Here is a 19,692-nt window from a genome sequence, read left to right as displayed (position 1 = left end):
CCCAAGCATTGTTTGCTGTTGAGTTTATATACAAGGGCCAATTCTTTTTCAAAGGTGTTGTCTCTCTCTAAATGGTGTCCCCATGCCAAAGTGGTGCTAGACTGACGATGCTCTTTACTACTGCTAAATTGTTGCTATGTTATTTCAAGAGCTTGACAACAATATTTAGTTTTACCAAATCAAATCAGCACAAACCCAGCTATTATGATAAAATATATGGGCTTTTTGATGCAAGGGGGTCAAATTGACCCCAGTCACTTAAACCTCCAAAAGAGATTATTGATGAATGATAGTAATGATATGGTTTGGCACAGGCATGTTGTGTGTTATTGGGCTAGCTTTGGTTGACCATCGTGCTGGGGGTTTTATTGCTTTTCTGTTTTGTGACACTGACCTGGCAACCCCTACCTTTTGAAGTCCGCCCTGTTTTTGTGTGTGTGTGTGTGTGTGTGTGTGTTGTTTTTTTAATCCCCGCCCCTCTCGTTCTGCGCGCCCTTTAAAAAGTCCGACATTCCCCACAGTCAGTGAAGGCGTCACCTAAGTGGCTACACCTGTGCGTCGCGGGATGATGGCAGAGTCGAGGAAAACTGTGAGTCACAGCTCCGGTCGTCTGTCTGCAAAGAGAAATGATTTCAACTTTTAACCTGCTCCAGTTGTCAAACAACTTTTCAAGTAGAACCGGGGGCCAGTTGGTGAGGACCTGCATCCAAAAACTTTCAGACTAAAGGGGGGCGGGAAGAAGCAAATATCAGCTAAATAAGTTTGAAACGATGTGCGTAAGTAGGAATCTCCATCAGTTCAATTTGTGCCAAAATTTAACAAAAGTACACCAGAATTCAAGTCAACGCCAGGGTCAATTTGAGGAAGTTCATTAATATGCTAATGCTAACTGAGTATTTACAATTTGGGCCTCCCACTTCCGGAGAGTTTTCCATGAAGGAATGTCTGCTGTGATTCCCAGAGAGAGATGGTGAAGTGTGTGAGCCACCAGCAGGCCAGCCAGCTGCTCCACAACAAGTTCATCGTGGTGCTGGGAGACTCCAGTGAGTAACGTCCACCCTTTCATTCCGGGAGCCTGCCTGTGTTCCCACATTCTACGATTATTTTCAAAAATTAGGCCCTATGTTCCCACATTTCCTTTTTCATGAATTTGTATCAGATTTTATCCCCCTTTCTCCCAATTTGGTAGCCAATTACACCCAACCTATTATCCAGTAGCCCTAACCCTAATTTTGAAAATGTCCTAGAAATGTGGGACCATAGGGCCCTTTGGGACCATTGGGCTGTGGGACCATAGGGCCCTTTGGGACCATTGGGCTGTGGGACCATAGGGCCCTTTGGGACCATAGGGCCCTTTGGGAACATTGGGCTGTGGGACCATTGGGCTGTGGGACCATAGGGCTGACCCTTAATTCCAATACTGCTTGAACAGGTGTGCCTATAAAGGTTTGTTGCAAACGAGAATGCAATCCATGTCGTTTTAAAATGATTCCTCTTTGCTCTTGAATAAGCCGGACAGGGGTTTTCTTTTTGGGGGGGGCGGTTACATTGACTTTTTAACAGTCTGGTGAATTAATTTTGAACCTGTAGACTGCCTGTGATTGATTGCCACAATTTCCTCTTTAGTCCAGCGGTCTGTGTACAAGGACCTTGTTCTGCTGCTCCAGAAGGACAAACGTCTCACCTTTCAACAACTCCGGAGTAAGGCAAGGACCAACATTTACCACCCGGTTTACATGCTGAATAAAAAAAGAAGAGGAGAGTCCTGTAACTGAAAAAAATATGCAGTCCATAGGCATGACAAGAATGTTTTAGTTTAGCTATAATCTCAAAGAGCTCAGTGTAGCAACACTTTTTTTTTTTATATCACGAGACTGTTCTCAGTTGTTCACCTTTTTGATTTATTGATTTTTTTTTTTTTTCCCCTGAAATTGGATGTCTCTCTTCCTATTTGTCCCTGTTTTCTTTTCAGGGTGAGATGAGCTTCGAACGGGACTGCCTGGTAGAAGGGGGTTGTCTAAACCAAATGCACAACGGAACAGAGTACCGAGAGGTCCGGCAGTTTCAGTCCGCCCACCACCTGGTCCGCTTCTACTTCCTGACGCGCATCTACTCTAGCTACATGCAGAGCATCCTGGATGACTTCCGCCACGGCTTGAAACCAGATGTAGTCATTGTCAATTCCTGTGTTTGGGATATTTCAAGGTGCTTGAGCCATTCATTTGATAAATTGCAAAATATCACTTGTACATTAAGGAGCGTCTGTACAGTAGTTTAAGATGATGAGAGGTTGGGGGAAACTGCAGCAGTTTCCTGCTTTTATGCCAGTTGAGGTTGATACACATCATACATTACTTTGAAGACATAGAGAAATTTAACACAATCTCAAGTACTGATGCTGCCTTCACGTGCTAGTCGGAAGATCCTACATCCCATCTGTGAAGTTGCAGTTACGAGATGTCACGTTCAAGTGCTTTGCTTCGAATTGTGATGAAATGACTGATGTAAGGACTTTGAGCTAGCAGACTATAGTCAATTCTTCATGGATAGAATGATAAATGGCATTGGTTAAGTGTACATAGATTACGGAATTTCAAATTATGTACACAAGTCAAACTAATACTTGGATTGCGTACCATCCATTACTGAAGCCTCTTCTCTGCCATGTTAAAGGGTTCTGGTCACCCCAATTCGGGTGTCAAAATTATGTCTGAGTTTCCCACTCATAATTACGACTTGAGGGGGAATTCATGTGCAATCTCCATTCTGCAACTCGTATTTACCATAATTCCGATACCACGGGAAGGCAGCATTATCCTCAGTTCGTTGCTCTCTTTTGGTGTATCTATGGTAAATGGACTGTATTTATATAGCACTTTTCTAGTCTTATTGACCACCCATAGGCGCATTCATATAGTGATTCTATACACAGAGTTTTCTCTACCTCACATTCATTCACTACTGGCACAGCCGTCAGGGACAATTTATTAATGTTCAAGTATCTTGCCCATGGACGCTTCGGTAAGCGGACTCAAGTATCTGGGATCAATATTGTTAAAAAAAAATGTATTTACCTGAAGACATGATTTCGGAATTTTCTTGCACATGGAGAATATCTGATCCAATATGATTGGTACCTCCCATCATATAAAACTGCTTTTTACCATAACTTGAGGGTGGTGAACTAGCACTGTTTGAATTGGCAAAAACCTTGTTTCAGAGCGCAGTCGCTGAGGACAAAGCAAAGTGTAAATGTGTTTTGCCTGTATGTGAATATATGTGTTGGGGATTGTAGGTACAGTTCCACTTGGAAGGACGACTACAAGGAGAACTTATCTAGGTTCTTTGACAAGCTGAGTGGGATTCTTCCTGAGGAAACCCTGGTCCTATGGAGCCTCACCATGCCCTTAGCAGAGAGGATCAAGGGTGGTTTCTTGGTGCCTGAGGTATGTCATCGCAAAACACCAAGGTAGACATGGAAATATGGTGTTGTTGGGTCAATTTAGCACAGTCTGTCACAAAAGATCTTATCATACTGGGAATGTATACAGCATTGCTATGTTACCTCTACTGAGACGCTCAGTCCTTCAATCCACACTGACTTTAACCTCAGTAGTGTCATTGTCCTCAGAACGAGCTATTGAGTCAACAGCACCGCTCCTAAGGACCTGAAAGGACCAAAGGTGACGAACTTCACCAGGTTAACAGAGGATAATGACAGTAAAATGTTTGACAAAATGCTGTTTCACTGACAACTTTCTGGACGGCTGTTGATAACCCTCTGTCCATGCTATCGATGGTAACAACCTGACCCAATCTTTTTACTGCAAGAATGTTTCCTGGCAGATTTTTGGTGCGATTGCCCCATTAGTGCTTTGTCCTCTGTCCTTCTGTCGCCTCAGATTGAGCACAAGGCCCCAAACCTGCGTTACGACGTGATCGAAGCTAACTTCTACAGCGGCTCTCTGGCCGACGCCCTTGGGATCGATGTATTGGACCTCCACTTCCAGTTCCGCTTCGCCCTGCACCATCGCACTAACGATGGAGTCCACTGGAATGCCCTTGCCCACCGCAGGATGACCTCCCTGCTGTTACAGCATGCTGCACAGGCCTGGGGCGTCAAGTTGCCCTGTCCCCTGACTGCTGTTGGTGAGGAGGAAGACTCCGCGCGCGCACACAGGAATAGCAAAGTCAACGTGATGTCACAAAACCCCCTTTTTTTTTTTTGGTGTTTTTTTTCCATGAATGTGATATTTCCTACTTGAATGATTTCAAATTTGATTGTCATAGGTGAAAGGTCAAGGTCATTGTGACTTCAAAAGAATTATAATAATAATTATAATAAATTTCATTTATAGAGCGCTTTTCATTGCTAAAAGCAATCTCAAAGTGCTCAGGGTAGAAACAAGATGAGAAAAGAAAAAACAATGGTGGAAGAAAAAGTACCAAAATTTAGGGGAATGCTTGTTTAAAAAAGGTTTTCAGGCCCTTCTTAAAAGAGAGAGTGCTTTGTGGAGCCCTCAGGTGGTCTGGAAGGGAATTCCACAGGCGAGGAGCGGCTGAGCAGAAGGCTCGATCCCCCATGGTGCGCAGCCTGGTCCTGGAGGGGTGAAGGTTTTGTTTCCGGAGTGGAGGTTGGGTGAGGAGGTTTGTGGTGAGACTAGATCTTTGAGGTAGGGAGGGGCATTGCAATGGATGCACTGATAGGTGAGTAGGGAGATTTTGTAATCAATCCTGAAAGAGACAGGAAGCCAGTGGAGTGAGTGAAGGACGGGTGTGATGTGGCCATATTTTCGTCTCCTCATCAGGATCCTAGCGGCGCTGTTTTGGACGTATTGAAGCTTTTGAATGCTCTTGCCAGGAGTCCCGATGAGAGCGTTGCAGTTGTCCAGCCTTGAGGATTGATAGGCTAATCATCACAAAATACACTTTATTAATTATAAGCCTAGGCAGTAGAGCTGCAACAGTTAATCGCCAACTATTTTGATAATCGGTTCAAGTAGTTTTTATGAAAATAAAGTTAAAATTCTCTGATTTCAGCTTCTTAAATGTCAATTTTTTCTGGTTTCTTTGCTCGTCCTTGACAGTAAACTAAATATCTTGTGTTGACAAAACTTCTTGGGGTTTGGGGAAACACAACTGACATATTTCACCATTTAATGGACAAAACAACTAAACGATTAATCAAGAAAATATCCTACAGATTAATCGATTGTGAAAATAATTTTTAGTTGCAGCCCTACTAGACAGACATGGATGTAAACTGTTGTTAACTGGTTGTTGGAGGTATTTAAACTGCCTGTCAACTGATGGCCAGTATTGCTAGTTATTTATAATTTTTTATTAATTTGGGTTAACATGAGTTTGTTGTTTTCAGAACATACTGAGGTTACTGTTAAGCAGCCAGTCTATGGAAATGCTTCTTACCCTACAGGTAAGACATCACACTTAATATCACACTGATGGACAGTTTTTTGTTGATATTTGTGATACTCTATTGAACGTCTGCTCTTTTTTTTGAACAGGGTTCTTTAGACTTTCGAGTCACATTAAATTGCAGGCGGTGTGTCGAGTAGCCTACCTAACTACCACTGCCCTCCTCCCACCAACAATATCCCTTCCCCTCTCCCCTTCCACTGTCGTCTCTCTTTCACAGAGATGTGTCCAACCAATCGATATAACAAGGGGAGACCACATAACGATGAGACCACTGGAGGCTGCAGGCCTGCCCGCCGACCACAGCGTCCATTCCACAGACGCAAGTGTGAACAACATGGACGGGTTGGAAATGGTAAGTGTATAATACTGCAGCAGAAACATTTCTTTGTCATTTCAATACAGATATCTGTGGATCTGCTGATCTGGTAATTGAAGGTCTTTGTCATCATTTAATGCAGGTTACGACTACAGAGCTCACCACCACCAACACTACGTGCCCTACCATGAGCACCAACCCCACTTCGAGCCCTACCATGAGCACCATCATCAACACGTGATGCGTAGCCGACAGCACAGACACCACTACGCTCCATACTACAGACCAAATCCTTATGCCCATTTTGGCAATTACTACTGATGTTGTGTGTTATTTACTTCCATCTCCTGCATCATCCTGCAGGACGTTGACAGCAGTAGGAAGCAGTAAACCTCACCCTGCTCATTTCACATCTAGATTTGACTTCATTCTGTGATTGTCTTCAGTCATGACGCCAGTACAGTTTGATGGTACTGTTTGTTCTTTTGGCAAAAAATAGATTTTTAAAGGATTTTCCTTTACTTTTTAAAAATTCTGCACTTAAATACATATCAAGTGCTTTGTTCTATTAAAGCTAATGCTAAGATTTCAATAAAACGTTAGGCTTGTTTTAAAATTAATTGCCGACTATAAATTAACAATTCTTCTAATGTCCCATAGTTTTAAGCTTTTCCTTAAATGTGATCTGTTGGCTCAAACTAACAGTGTAATCCTGATGCATCTTGATAACATGTTCCTTGTTCCTGTTGTTATTATAACAAACTCATGCTTAATGATGCTGGAGGGAATGTCTTTCTACTTAATAAACTGGGGTCAGCAGCAGATTTAAGTGATTACTTTGGCATTATTTGATGACTCTAGCATGTAATCGTGTCACTAATATGTAGGTTGCTCACCAAGATCTTTGTAGCCTTCCACTGTAATCTTGTCCACATCTAAAGTTTTTGCTATTAGAATGAAAAGAAACAGGTTCAGTACCTTAAACTGTACATGATTCACCAACACCTCCACAACCACAGCTGGCAGTGGACCTTCATGTTCAGGCATGTCATAGGTCAAATGAACACTGACACATTCATGTTACTCTGACGTGAATGTCCTTATTTATTGTCTGAATTGGTACAAATAAATTGTTATACCAAGCTGCAGTTTGTGATGTAAGAGGGAAAAACTTGGTTATAAATATCTTTTATTACAAATACAAAGAGGAAACTAAATAGGTGTAAGTACAGTAAAAAGATTAGTTTTACCAATTCCCACATGCTTGGCAAAATTGGTGCATACAAACTGTTTCACTGATTTAAAAAAAGTCAGATCCACTTTGGACTTTATATTCAAACACCAGTCACTTGTATGTGGCCTGTGCCTTAGTCTTTATTAGTGCTCTCTTAACTTTTTCAACACTGGATATATTTTCCTGAGCATAGTGAAAAGCAAAAGGGGAAAATAGAGGAAAATGTTGAAGTCAAGTGGAAGCTGGAATGAAGATAAAGATTTTCTTGGCTGTGGGTCGATGGCATTCCCTCTTATGCCATGAGGAGGCAGTGCACCTGCTGCAGCTGCTGCTGTGATAGGACGAGGCGGTGAACCTGTTCCTGTCCGCGGGTGCATGGGAAGGAAACACGACCCACGAGCACAGTTCTTCCCTGCTTCTCTTCCTTGGCCTAAGAAACAACATGATATAATCTTATATGTGCAAGTGTGCCACTTCTTTTGAGCCATTTCTTTTCTTTCAAGTACTGAAAACACTGATAAGTCTTGTAACTGATGCCGAATGCTTTTACCTTGACAAAGGACGACACCGGGAAAGTGGCGAAGTCAGAGGACGCCTTTGCTCCACGCTGGTGTGTGACTACATGTTCAGTTACTTCTCCCTGAAACAGAAGTTTACAAATTGTTGGTTTGCCCGTTGCTGTTAACTTACGGTCAAGCTAAGGAGAAGAGGTTAAATTCTGAAGTCGTCACCTTGAGTTTGTCCAGGGCATCACTGAGGTTCTGCAGTCGAGCCGTCTGCTCCAGCAGCTGGGAACTGGCACTAACTGGAAGAATCACGAGAGGGGAAACAGATAGTGAAGCCAAACAGGCAGGAAAAAAAAAATTTAACTAGGTTTTACTACAGGTTAAAAAGTGTGCGCGCACACACCTGCTGTCTTCCCGGTGATGTCTACCACTTTAAACTCTGCACTCAGCTTGAGCAGCGTTGCCAGCAGTTGGTCAGTCCTGCGATAGATGCCAGTGTTCAGTCCCACCGGAGGCATGGAGCTTTCTTTGGACACTTGTGGCAGTTTGGGAGGGCAGAGTGGAGGCAGGGAGGCCAGCTGGGCTCTAATCTTCTCCGCCTGTGATTAAACATACTCTCGGTCAACATTACCAGGGTTCAGACAGCCAGCAAAGTACAACAGTACCAACATAAAACCAGCGTACCTTGAGTCTGTTGTTCTCATTCTTGAGGTGTTTGATGCCCAGTCTCTGAGCCTCAACCTGCTGCCTGAGGAGAGGGGAGTCCACCACCTCCAGTGGCCCTGCCATGGATGGAGCCAGACCTACTGGACAGAGGAAGGGAGAATGATGACGGTCTTTAAGTCCCTAGATTTGCCTCTGACATTTAGTGTCTTCTTCCTCCCCGAATTTATAGACAAATTTTGTCATTACCAACATCTGCTCACATTTACCATTCTTGCAGTAGTACATTACACGTTCTATAGGCAAAACATTACTTTATTATCAGCTGGTTGAAACTGCTTTTCAGTAAAATGCAAAATTTCAATCTGCTTGCAGAAAAAAAGTCTGTGACCACAGAGTAATTTACCTCCTGTGGATCCTTGAACAATGGAGGCAATCCCAGAGGCAGGTGGGCCTCTCAGTCCTTCGATGGTCATCTTTGATTGGTTATTGATGCGTTGTTTCAGCTCTGCCTTCTCTGCCTCCAGCTGGTCGATATCAGCCTGCAGGGCGTCCATTGTCTCCTCAAACTCCCTGAAGGGGAAGAGAAAAGTGGGAGGAAAATGAGAAGAGCGACTAAGAGAAAGATGAAAACTCTAATGTGTTAATGACATGTTTGCATCTCATGGTTGTTACTTTTCTTTCTTCTTCAGCAGGGCGAGATTCTCGTTGAGTTTGGTCTGAATCTTCTCCACCCGTTCATCTGCGTCTTTGGTGGAGGTGTCCAGCTTCTTCTCCAGCAGGCTCAGGCGGATGTTGGCCTCGCTCAGCTCCTCACCCTGGGACACACAGGTTTCTTGTAATTTCAAACTGGCATGCTTAGTAGCAAAACTTGATTTCTCATAGTAAAAGTTTTCTTCACTTGTTACCTTGATCTTGAGAGACTTCTTCAGCTCCTTGATGGCCGTCTCTCTGTCTTCTAGTTTAACTCCGAGACCCTCAGCATCGGTGATCTCAGCCCTGACGGTGGCTGCTCTCATCTCCACAGGAGGAGACTGAGGACGCGGGGAATATGATGGCAAATTGAAATGAATGTGAATTGGGAAGAAATAACAAAGGGCATAAATATGCTTGATTTCAGTGTCTGAATTATGTGATACAAAGCCTACAAATACCATGCCCTGAGGTTTGTCAGCATCATATTCTCCTTCCTGCATGGCCGTAGCCATCTTGTTCATGGTAGCAACGACGGAGCAGCAGGACTGACGCAGACACTCTGGGCCACTCAGGCCATGGGAGCCATATACCTTGGTGGGGGAGAAGAGGTCTTTAGATAAAAAGAAATGGAGATAAAAAACAACTATCCACATTAACTTGCCCCAAAGCTATGATAAATCATTTTAATTCCTAAAGCAAAATTTAGTGTTAAAACTGCTAGTTACTTTAATCATTCATTAACTCCCTACAGAGTGTTACCAAATGGCACATGATCATTCACAGTACCTGCTCCACAGCCTTGCAGGCAATATCCTCCAGTCTGAGAGCGTTGAGACCCTCCTGCTCTGCCAGCGGAGCAACCATCTGAGACCCCGCTGCAGCCAACTCCTGCAGCACGGCCACAACGCGAGTCAGCTGGCGCCTGCACTCTGTCAGCGACTCTGACACCTTCCAGATGAGACGAGACATGGCGGTCAAACATGTGCATTAGAAGAAAGTCAGAAACCAAAAGGACTGTGGGGTAAACTTCAATGGTTTGATAATAGAAATGCACAAAAGGAAACTTGCTCAGGTCAAAGCAGATTAAGCTCAAGCTTCATACACCCACTAACATATGTGCATGTTTTTGTTTTGTTTTTTCATGTTGACCCATACCTGTGGTCCAAAATTGAGAGCTGCGGGTACTCCGACCACATCTGTTCCAGGCATGCGACGGCGGATCTTCTTACAGAACTGTCGGATATCAGAGCAGGACGTGTCCAGGTCCTTCAGAAGCACAGCAAGGCCGGAGCTCTCCTGACCTGCAGTCAGGAACGCCCGCAGACGAGCGACCTCCACCCCCATACAGTCCAAGGCACCCTGGGTAAACTGCGGGTGAGAGTGTGGCATGGATGGAGTTAGGAAACCCTAATGTTAATGCTTTACTTTTCTTGGCAAATTTCCTCATCAGAAAAAGAAATCCACCACTGGAGAAGCTTCAAGTACCTTGATGTGGTCGGCCAGCTGCACGGTGCAGTCCTCGGTGTGATCTGCCAGATGGACGCTGTACAGTTGCTTGAAAACAAAACACCTGTGTTACAAATCTAATTTTTTAAGTTTACATTATGTATGCATTTAATGCTATTTACAGTGAATGGATAGGAAAGACTTTTCAAGTTATGCAGCTCCTATGTAAAAGCACAGATGTCCTATAGAAAAGAATATTATGGCAGTAACAAGTTGCAGACTAATGATTTGGTAATACTGTTAGCCTTAAGTGAAAGATAACAGAATTCTCTGTATTTTGGTAATCCTGCATGTTTAATGTAAAATCCCTAGTTTTTCTTACCTGATAGTACTTGATGGCCTTGGTCAAAGGTTCCACCTGCACGGTCTCATCTAGCTGATCTTTATGCAGCAGGTCGATGAAATAATCCAGGGAGCGCTCATGGAAATTCATTTCAGAGTAAAGTGTCCCCATGCGCTTAAAAACTTCTACGCTGCAGGTGTTCAGAGCCCTAGATCCACGGCAGGGAAGAGGGAAAAGAATAGACGGACCAAATGTTGTTAAACTGAATAAGGTTTATGTAATTACAGCAAGAGATTCTAGTTATTCAAGGCTATAAAACTATAGTACATTTGTTTTTATTTTTGGACACATAAGTGATGAAGCTGCAGTGCGTACTGTTCATATTTGTGCAGGGTGGCCTGCAGCAGGCTGAGGGAGTAAACCAGTCCCGTGGCAAAGCTACGCTGTTCTCCAGGAGGCCCTCTGAGCCCCGTCCCCTGCGTCACGTTCCCATTCAAGTCAAACTTCTCCTGGGCTTGTTTGCTGAGGAGCTCACCCTGCCAGATTGGAGGATACAGACACACCCAGTACATAAACGGACCATGACAAAAGGGATTCAAAAAAGTAGTGCTGCACAGCGCCGTACCTTGCAGATGAGCCTGGGGATGAGAAGAAGGACCAGTATGCAGTCATGATCTCCACCATGGCGGAGAAAGGAGTCTGGCATGAAGGAGGTGAGGAGGGACACCTGTCTGTTTGACTGGGCCACTTCCATTTTCCTCAGCTCCATCTCAATGGCCTGGAGACACAGATTTGTGTGTTTTTTTAAGTGAGAAAATGAAGAACAACGAACACACTGTTCTCAAAGGTTTAAAACTGATAAATTCCTCTCCGTCTTAATGCAGGCCTCTTGCCTCCTACCTTGGCGTATGCTTTGGTCTCTGCAAACTTGATCTTGAAGTCAAACAGATCTGCAGGTGGTTGCTGAACTTGTTCAGCATTGGCATTCTGCTGGCTGATCAGCTCTCTGTTGTCATCCTATGTACAGGAAAAAAAAGAAAAAAAAGCACATCCAGCTTTAGGTCGTCTACTTGCCCAACATGTGGGGCCAACTGTTTTGCCTTCTTTCCACCCACCTGCAGCCTCGTAGTGAGCTCCCTGTATTTGCTGATGGTGTGCTGGTAATCAGCGACAGTCTCCTGGGCAGCCTCCACCTTTTTTTCAGCCTCTCTGACCTTTGCGCCACTCAGGTCCAGCTGCTCTCTCAGCTCCATTTCAGTCTCCCTGCCATTCTCCTGGAGCTCGTCGTTCATCTCGTTGATCGACTCCTATTGGTGACCACACAAAAGCACAGACAAATTCTGTAAAGGATCGAAGGTTGTGACCACACTTTTCTTCCGGTTACTAACACTGTAATGTTTGGGATTTAGTAAATTACTCTAAGTAAGTACATAAATTAATGACATTAATTCTAGATCTATTTTTTTTTTTCGAAAATGGAAGACAAACTGAATCCTTTACTTTTAAAAACAAAATAATGGATAAATGTTAGAAACTTCTCACGTGTTAATATTGAAGATGAATTCTGAATGTGGCTGCACTCACCAAATCAGTGACTGTTTCTCTCAGCTCTCGGACTTTCTCCTCCAAGTCAAGGTTCCTCTCTGTTAGAGTCTCAACCATCTCCTCTGACCCCAGAGCAGCATCCACCTGGTAAAAGTACACACACAGACAAGCATATATATATATATGTAAAAATTCTGGAAAAAGTCAGAGTGAGCCCATATGAGAATACAGCAGACTCAGGCAATCCCTGACTTTACCTGCTCTTTCAGTTCATCGACAGTGGCCTCTGCCTGCGTGACTTCTTCCTGCAGTTTTTCCTTCTGAGTCCTCAGAGTCTCCAGCTCAGTGTTCTTCTTCTCCATCTGCTTCTGCAGCTTCACATGCTCCTGCTTCTCTGAAGAAGACAGGTCACGCATCCTGAGAAGGAAACAGGAAAACAGGAAAATCTACACATTTTTTTTCATTGGGTGCAGACCAAACTGCTGACAACTGCAACCCATGGGGTCATGAAAGTTACCTGTGAACTGCTGAACTATTCTGTACAGATATTTCACAACTACAGTTAACTGAAGGTTTTCTGGGGATACTGATTACTTAACATTATCATTAACATTACCTGTCCCCTCTCTCTGCTTGTTTCTGTTAAGGGATAAGGTGTGTACAGTTCTTACACCTTGAAATTAACATATCATGCACTATTAATGTTATCATAACTACAGTTAACATGCCAAGGCATATTTTTGTTTAATTTTTAGAATTTAAACAAAAGGAGAATTTTTCAAAACTTTTGACCAACCTGACCAGCGCCTCCTTCAGTCTGCCATTTTGCTCCTCCAGCTGTTTCACATGGTAACTTGAGGCAGCTCCATCTGAGCCTGCAAAAGAAAAAGAAAAGGCAACATGTTGAGGAAAAGCAATACATGGGAAAGAAGCCTTTTTGATTTAGTGAGTAGAGTATAAACCTTTCTCTGATATCTCATGTCTAAGGATCTCCAGGTCCATGGAGAGCTCCTCGACTTTCTCCTTCAGTGTGTCCACCTCCACTTGCAGCGACTCTGCTCGCTCCTCGGCCATCTCTTTGTCCAGTGTTGCCATCTCGATGGCATCCGCCGTGTCTGCCATCTCTTCCATGTAGCGGTCCTTGGCCTCCTGTGCCTCACGGGCTTCCTGGAATTTCAAAGTTACAAAATGAAGCTTTAGGAAGGTTTGCCTGACGACAGCAGATCTGCTCCTTTTATTCTCACACGTTTGAAGAAAGTAGCCATTTCATATTCTGCAAAATTGTTTGTCATAATATATTGTAAACACCATGGCAACACTGTAGTTTAGACTTCAATGATTCATTATTACTACTTAATTTCTCTTTGTACCTTCTTGACTTCTTTAAGTTGTTTCTGCAGATCAGTCTGCTGCTCCTGCATTTTGATCTTCCATTCCTGAAGCTGCTCCAGCTGGATCTTGTGTTTTTCCAGCTCCTTCAGTTTGGCCTTGTCCTCTGTCCTCTTCATCTTCAGTGTCTCCAGCTTCTCCTCCAGGTCTTTGACCTGAGCTCGCAGTGAATCCTCTTCCTGAAAACGTAGACGGGTTAGAGCAGGAGGGCACAACCAATCGATGAGGTAAAAGATGATCAATGTTCTACCTTTAGCAAGGACTTCATTTATTTCCCAAGATTTAATTTTGAGGGACTAAATAACAAAAAACAGTCGATCAAGGCCCACCACCAAAAACTCAGTAGATTATCAAAAAAAATAATTTCCTCAATGAAGTGATGTCAACCTCTGAATTAACGGCATCAAGAAACAATCATTAATGCACAATGTAGAGGATGAATCCATATCCTCCAAACACAACGGTTGAGTATTTCATTCAATGTGTCACAAAGTTAAACCATGCATCATCACCACAAAATCCACTGTGAGGAGATTATAAAACCATCAGGAATTATCGAGAAGATGTGCCGAGGGTCATTTAACCCACTCATGTTATGAGTTTGTTAGTAAACTCGTGCCAGTTATCACCAGCATGCATGTAGCCACTCTACCTGTTTGGAAATAGCAGGTTCCACCTGGTCAAACAATGATGACATGGATGAAATGGGACACGCTCATCATATGATTGAAAAATGAAATGCAGATGTGACATTCTGACAAAGCTGGGGGTACTGAAAATCAACCACATCTTTTGCTGTAGTGATGTTTAAATATTTTTTTATCATAGGTCTTTATTTGCATATTTTCCCCATTAGGCTACTTAAATGAGCTCCTCTGATTGTCAGTGAACTACCTTGCTCGGAGTAGCCGGGACTGGGGCTGCGGCTGGCGCAGGTGACCCGCTGGGCTGAGGCACGACAGGAGCTCCCAGTGCACCCTGGTGGGAGGACAGACCGACCTCACTGACATCACCAGACAGAGAGGACGAAAGGCTCTCACGAGATGCCTGTTGACAAAGGACGGCAAGGTTCACATGGTGTCAAGACGGGAGAATAGGGGAGATTGAGGAGGAGGAAAGTGTGAGTGAAGAGGTGAGTTAAAGCAGTGCAGTCTTACAAATGACACAGGCATCATTAATATGGTGTTAACTATAACGTCACAAGTCAGTTGACAAAACAAGAGCTTTTCCCACAGTGACCACACACCTTCAATGAACCCAGTGGAGGAGTGAATATCCCAGGCTAGGCTGCGCTGCTGTATTCATCCTACCGATCTTAGCCAATATGATAAAAATACAATAATGTATATTCCTGGATGAAACATTTCACCACCCCACCTTCCGCAGGAAATGTTCTCCAATAAGGTCAGAAAGACAAGAGTAAGAGTTTGGTGAACTGGTAGAGCCCTTTATCTGTGCAATGAAGGAGTAGAAAGTCCCCACGTTTTCTGTGACCAAACATTTCACCACTCCCTTTGAGGCGACAGGTGAAGTACTCGGTCATGACAGAGCGTACCATCAGCTGCAGGCTGGGGCGGCCGGTTGAACGTACCAAGAGGGAGGGGAGGGAGGTGGCAGGCGCCAGACGTGGCATGCTCCACTGCCAGTGTGAACATCAAGAGTGTTAACACTCAGCAGTTATTGCTTTTTTAAAACTCAGCTAGTGGTACTGTTTATTTATTCTACACAAACATTTCTGAGTCAGTGTTTTAATTATTCTCATATTATTAAATGTAATGTGTACAAAGGCACAACAATCACTTTCTCTACAAACATAACAATAAAGAAATAAAATACTCAAATTTTGTAACATTTTGATCGTAATATTAAATGAAAAGTACATTCTTATTCAAAGGGTTATGGAAAACAATGCACAATCTTTTTGTGGAAAATCTGATCAAATGCTGTTTATTTATTCAATAAATAAATGTAATTTACCTTTATCACGAATTACAAGTTACTAACGTCTAAACCAACGACTGCCTCTGCTAAATAATAAGAACGATATCATTTATGGCAGCTATCTCTTCAGGTGTATATCAGCTGAAAGAGGGAAGCCTACGCCTTCCAGCCGTGCAGCCACGATGAGTCTACTGCTACAGTGAAATCTTGCAAATGCAGGTCAACAAAACCTGACTGTGCAAAGGATCATCATTCAGAGGCAAAAGAGCTGAGAAAACGCTCACAATATACGCACATCATAACTGTAAACACAACATTATACTTGGTGAACTAATATAATCCTCATTTTATTCTCTAAGCATGTACTTCTTATCATACTAGTTGAAAATGTCCGGCTCAACTTACTCAAAGCCCTCAAAATGTTTTAAAGAGTGAGATTACAAAGCTTTTCAGAACTAACTACTGTTTTTAAATCATTGTGTATTGATGTCATTCTCTGTCCACTGTAGACAAGCTCACCTTGGCAGAGCGGCGGGTAGAAGACTGGAGAAGAGGAGGAGGTAAGTTGTAGGGAGAGGGATTGGCACAAATGCACAACAACACACACACACACACACACACACACACACACACACACGCACACACACACACACGATACGTGACCCAAGATAAGAGACAAGCAGCACATAAGAAGCATATACTCTGTTAGTTTATAACCACTGCTCATAGGTTTGATGGCTGCATGCACCATTTCACACTACTTAGTACTTAGTAGTTATTCTTCACGACTCAAGGCACAGGAGCAAATTCTGAATTCATGCAACAAAATCCAAACAGTGGCAAAACGTCACTGAATTGTGAGGCCCAATGGAATGACAAGGACACCGTCACGATGACCTTAAAATGGTCACAGTTTTGGTTTCTGGATGCTGGATGATTTCACCAGAATAAAAATGTAAGTAAAATGAAGCGAGGAAACAAAACATCAAAGTTTCGTGCACAAAAAAGAAAAAGAGAAAACCGTGACAATGACAGAAATAAAGGCCGTGCGGCAAGTGAAAAGGTGACTTAAATAAAAAAATGGGAGTTGGCACATTAGTATTATTAGCAACAACAGGGACAAAGAAAATATTTTCAATTTAAATATTACTACCTTCTTAACATTCATTGGTGTCTGCAAAAAGTATTCAGAAAAACACAAATGAAACATCAACCAAAAGGCAGAGGTAAAACAGAAAAGAATTTCTGAAAGGGCAGGCATTAGCCTCAAGTGTCCCAAAGGAATCCAACAACCATCAAAGCTGAGTCATGAAAACAAAACAAGATTATTACAGTGTGAAATAAAACAAAGGCAGTGGGTTGCAGGCGATGGTTGCCTACTGTACCTGTTTGGATGTTTTCGGAGTCTCAGCAATGTCTGGAGGAAACAAATTAAGAGATTATCATTTACAGTTATTAGTATTTACTTTGAGTTGCTAAATTCTTAAATATGAATTTCAGACACAACCGTGCTCAAGGCTCACCTTTTAGTTTAAGCATCTTGGCAGTGCCACTCTCAGGAGTATCTGGTGAGGTGGCACTGGAGCCCTCTTCCACCACCTGAATCTGTACACACAGACCAGAGGGGTGTGATCAGGACAACATGCATACAGCGGCAGAAGGAGAAACAAAAACATTTTCCTTTTACCCTCATGTGCACAACATATACTCACCACTGCATCTAAACATATTGATGTGACTAACCTGTGACTGTCTGACAAATATCCCATGATTTTCCTCACAGGTGAAGTAGCGTTTCCCCTGCACGGTGCCATCATTCTTGCCTTTAGGTTCATCTAGTATGACACCCACCCATTTCCCAGAGGCAAAGAGGGTGGCGCCGATGTAGGCAACAGTGCCACGCTGACCCTTCCCTGTCACCTCTACTGTAGAGCCAATCTGGGAGAAGAAAGAGGAAAAAGAAACTGTGAATCATTACACATTAATTGATAGAAATTAATATATTTCCATTTATTTATTCTCTTTTTGCTCTCCTGGGTCTGTATTGGAAAGTGACCTACCTTTGGAGGCTTGCTACTCTCCACCATTCCTCCGCTGCTCATTTTGCTGATCAGTGCGCTGGTCAGCTGACAAGGAAGGAGAAAGTAGAAGGACATTATTTACTAATGAAAATGAGGAGTGTGGGGGAGGAAGGTGAGGTCATCATCTACCAGAGAAGTTCATGTTTACATTTCATAATTTAGACATGATCTGTTTTCATCTTAATTAATATTGATTTAAGATATTAAGATAAGTAGGAGTGTGTATGAAAAGGTTTTTTTGCTAATATTGTCTATCAGACCGGCAAAATTCCAAAACAATGAGCATTGTTTTATGTGTTACAATACCCCATAATTCTAATAGCTCTCTGAATCTTTTGGTTCAGCTTTCACTGAACCACAAAGATTCAGTGAAAAGAGAGTCCTAAGGCCACAAAGCACAGAAACACATTCATGCACCCAGTCATATGTCTTGGACCACAACAGACCTCCTAATAAACAAGCCATGCTCACACAAAGATGCTCATTCAGGACAAACTAGGACTGTGGTAGAGTCTAATCCTTTAGTGGAACTGTGGGAACATGTGAATTCACGCTGACTCACAGTTTTTAACTACAGGGCAGAAAACTGCACAGAGAAGGTTTTATCAAAGCTCTGCGATAGAAGCTGTGACATAGGATTTAGTTAGTTATAAAGAAGCAAGAGATAGTTTTGCAGAATGCTCTAGAATAAATACAGTCCAAGATTAATGGGAACATAAGGACAGATATGTAATCTTCTATACATGTTAATCAAGGCTTGCCATGATTTCATTATTACACATTTTATCTGATGAAGCAAGGAGTAACCTACGCCCTTTCCATGGTGAGTTTAACAAAGCCTGACTTCTTACATTACAGTCGCATACCCCCTACTGATCAAACGCATGAATCAAAATGAGCATTGACGTACTAATTTTAAAACGTTATTTAATGTTTAGAGGCCGCGTTACTCACCCTGGGGGTATAAGAATGTCGCCTGTTCAAAGCCATAGTGAAAAAAATTGTACGATTTCACCTCCAGTACAAAGATATGATTCAAATGCTGCTTTTTCCTCTACTTTCACATTCCTCCCTCTATCTCCGGCAGAGACGAGGACAGACCATGAGTATGATTTTAAGGAGGGATCCTACTGGTCCATCACAAAGCGTCACAGCTGGTTTGATCTCCAAGAGAAGGGAGGGGGAATCTAGCTGCTGTGTCTCCCCACAAGAACGACACATGGACGTTAGCTGTACAGTTTACATGGAGCCACTTGTTCTGCACAAGCCTATGTATATACAGCTTAGTCGAGACGTAGTAACGTGTCATTTAATGACTGTCTTTCCCTTTCGTTGATTTATTTGTTGTCAGATCCATAACGTAACTTTTAAGGAATCAGCAAATGTCAACAATGAACATGGAACTACATCAAACAATCAAACTACAAGTTACCAGCTGACAAACAATGGCTAACGTTAGCTATTACGTCCTCGCTTGGTGTGGCCAGGAAATAATTACATTAGTTGTTTTTGTTCCGTCATAAAAACAAAAATAATATATAAATATATATACGGTAAGTCTGCCACCACAGGCTCCAACAGCTTCATGTCAAATGAAGATGGACAAAGCCCAATAGCGAGAGATTGGACATATACAGTCACTGCAATGAAGCTAGCTCGACTTGAACGCAAGATTCTGTTAAGTTAAAACAATACTGAGGACCAAACGCACGAAATGACTTTAAATCAACTTTGTTCAAGCTCTGCTTCGCCATGTAGGTTAAGCTTAACACCATCGTTGAGTCACCAGCCAGGTTAGCCTAGGGGCTAACGCCAACCACTGGCCAACCGGGCTTTCAACGTTAGCAAGAAAGCTAAAGTCAGAAAGAAACGTCCTGTTGAAAACTGCATTTCTGTAAATTTGTCTTACCTGGCATACACAGAGATTCCCTGTATTTATATAAACCTCATCGGGGTGCTCATGCAGACAAACAATAATCCTATGTTGTTGTTTTTTGCCAACCTAGCCGGGAAATCCACCAGTGTATTTCGTTTTTTTGACAGGTCACTTCCGGTTGCCTGCCTGACCAAATATAGGAGGGACAGGGGAACAG

At 42.9% G+C, this 19,692-nt stretch overlaps 2 protein-coding genes across 15 annotated transcripts; one reads left to right on the top strand and one right to left on the bottom strand.

Annotated features, from left to right (window-relative positions):
- The first annotated feature begins 510 nt into the window (after positions 1-510).
- Positions 511-6,615, top strand: fam113 (family with sequence similarity 113). Of its 4 annotated transcripts, none has more exons than XM_035625749.2 (9): positions 511-589; positions 962-1,043; positions 1,627-1,706; positions 1,973-2,205; positions 3,296-3,446; positions 3,903-4,149; positions 5,378-5,434; positions 5,657-5,791; positions 5,898-6,614. In XM_035625749.2, exons 1-9 carry the CDS (start codon positions 566-568, stop codon positions 6,074-6,076), a joined length of 1,188 nt encoding a protein of 395 aa, XP_035481642.1. In that variant the 5' UTR covers positions 511-565; the 3' UTR covers positions 6,077-6,614. The 4 variants fall into 4 exon arrangements, with proteins under 4 accessions (XP_035481642.1, XP_035481641.2, XP_035481644.1 ...); XM_035625748.2 differs by having other exon boundaries at positions 551-692; positions 5,898-6,615; XM_035625751.2 differs by lacking the exon at positions 511-589 and adding an exon at positions 596-772 and having other exon boundaries at positions 5,898-6,615.
- Positions 6,616-6,833: 218 nt separating this feature from the next.
- Positions 6,834-19,647, bottom strand: LOC118301254 (dynactin subunit 1). 11 transcript variants are annotated; one of them, XM_035626560.2, is made up of 32 exons: positions 19,509-19,647; positions 17,579-17,644; positions 17,262-17,456; positions 17,042-17,123; positions 16,904-16,935; positions 16,672-16,692; positions 16,038-16,061; positions 15,133-15,216; positions 14,472-14,624; positions 14,230-14,253; positions 13,559-13,756; positions 13,151-13,355; positions 12,985-13,063; positions 12,446-12,605; positions 12,228-12,332; positions 11,759-11,950; positions 11,544-11,660; positions 11,269-11,421; positions 11,019-11,179; positions 10,683-10,851; positions 10,340-10,408; positions 10,010-10,222; positions 9,641-9,802; positions 9,313-9,444; positions 9,067-9,192; positions 8,834-8,976; positions 8,565-8,731; positions 8,180-8,301; positions 7,899-8,094; positions 7,721-7,794; positions 7,540-7,629; positions 6,834-7,419 (listed from the first exon to the last, which is right to left on the bottom strand). In XM_035626560.2, exons 2-32 carry the CDS (start codon positions 17,618-17,620, stop codon positions 7,282-7,284), a joined length of 3,828 nt encoding a protein of 1,275 aa, XP_035482453.2. In that variant the 5' UTR covers positions 17,621-17,644; positions 19,509-19,647; the 3' UTR covers positions 6,834-7,281. The 11 variants fall into 11 exon arrangements, with proteins under 11 accessions (XP_035482453.2, XP_035482449.2, XP_035482450.2 ...); XM_035626556.2 differs by lacking the exon at positions 19,509-19,647 and adding an exon at positions 18,554-18,670; XM_035626557.2 differs by lacking the exon at positions 19,509-19,647 and adding an exon at positions 18,554-18,670 and having other exon boundaries at positions 8,180-8,298.
- Between the last annotated feature and the right edge of the window lie 45 nt (positions 19,648-19,692).

This window comes from Scophthalmus maximus, chromosome 2 (genome assembly GCF_022379125.1).
Source record: "Scophthalmus maximus strain ysfricsl-2021 chromosome 2, ASM2237912v1, whole genome shotgun sequence".
NCBI lineage: Eukaryota > Metazoa > Chordata > Actinopteri > Pleuronectiformes > Scophthalmidae > Scophthalmus > Scophthalmus maximus.
This window is presented reverse-complemented; position numbering and strand designations above follow the sequence as displayed.

Coding starts and splice junctions, on each gene's coding strand:
- fam113 (XM_035625748.2), top strand. CDS start 627: ATGATTTCAACTTTTAACCTGCTCCAGTTGTCAAACAACTTTTCAAGT. Junction 1,707..1,972: donor TTCAACAACTCCGGAGTAAG/GCAAGGACCAAC, acceptor TTTTCTTTTCAG/GGTGAGATGAGCTTCGAACG. Junction 5,792..5,897: donor ACATGGACGGGTTGGAAATG/GTAAGTGTATAA, acceptor CATTTAATGCAG/GTTACGACTACAGAGCTCAC.
- LOC118301254 (XM_035626556.2), bottom strand. CDS start 18,589: ATGGCTTTGAACAGGCGACATTCTTATACCCCCAGG. Junction 11,661..11,758: donor AGCTCACTACGAGGCTGCAG/GTGGGTGGAAAG, acceptor TCCTGTACATAG/GATGACAACAGAGAGCTGAT. Junction 7,630..7,720: donor ATGCCCTGGACAAACTCAAG/GTGACGACTTCA, acceptor CTTCTGTTTCAG/GGAGAAGTAACTGAACATGT.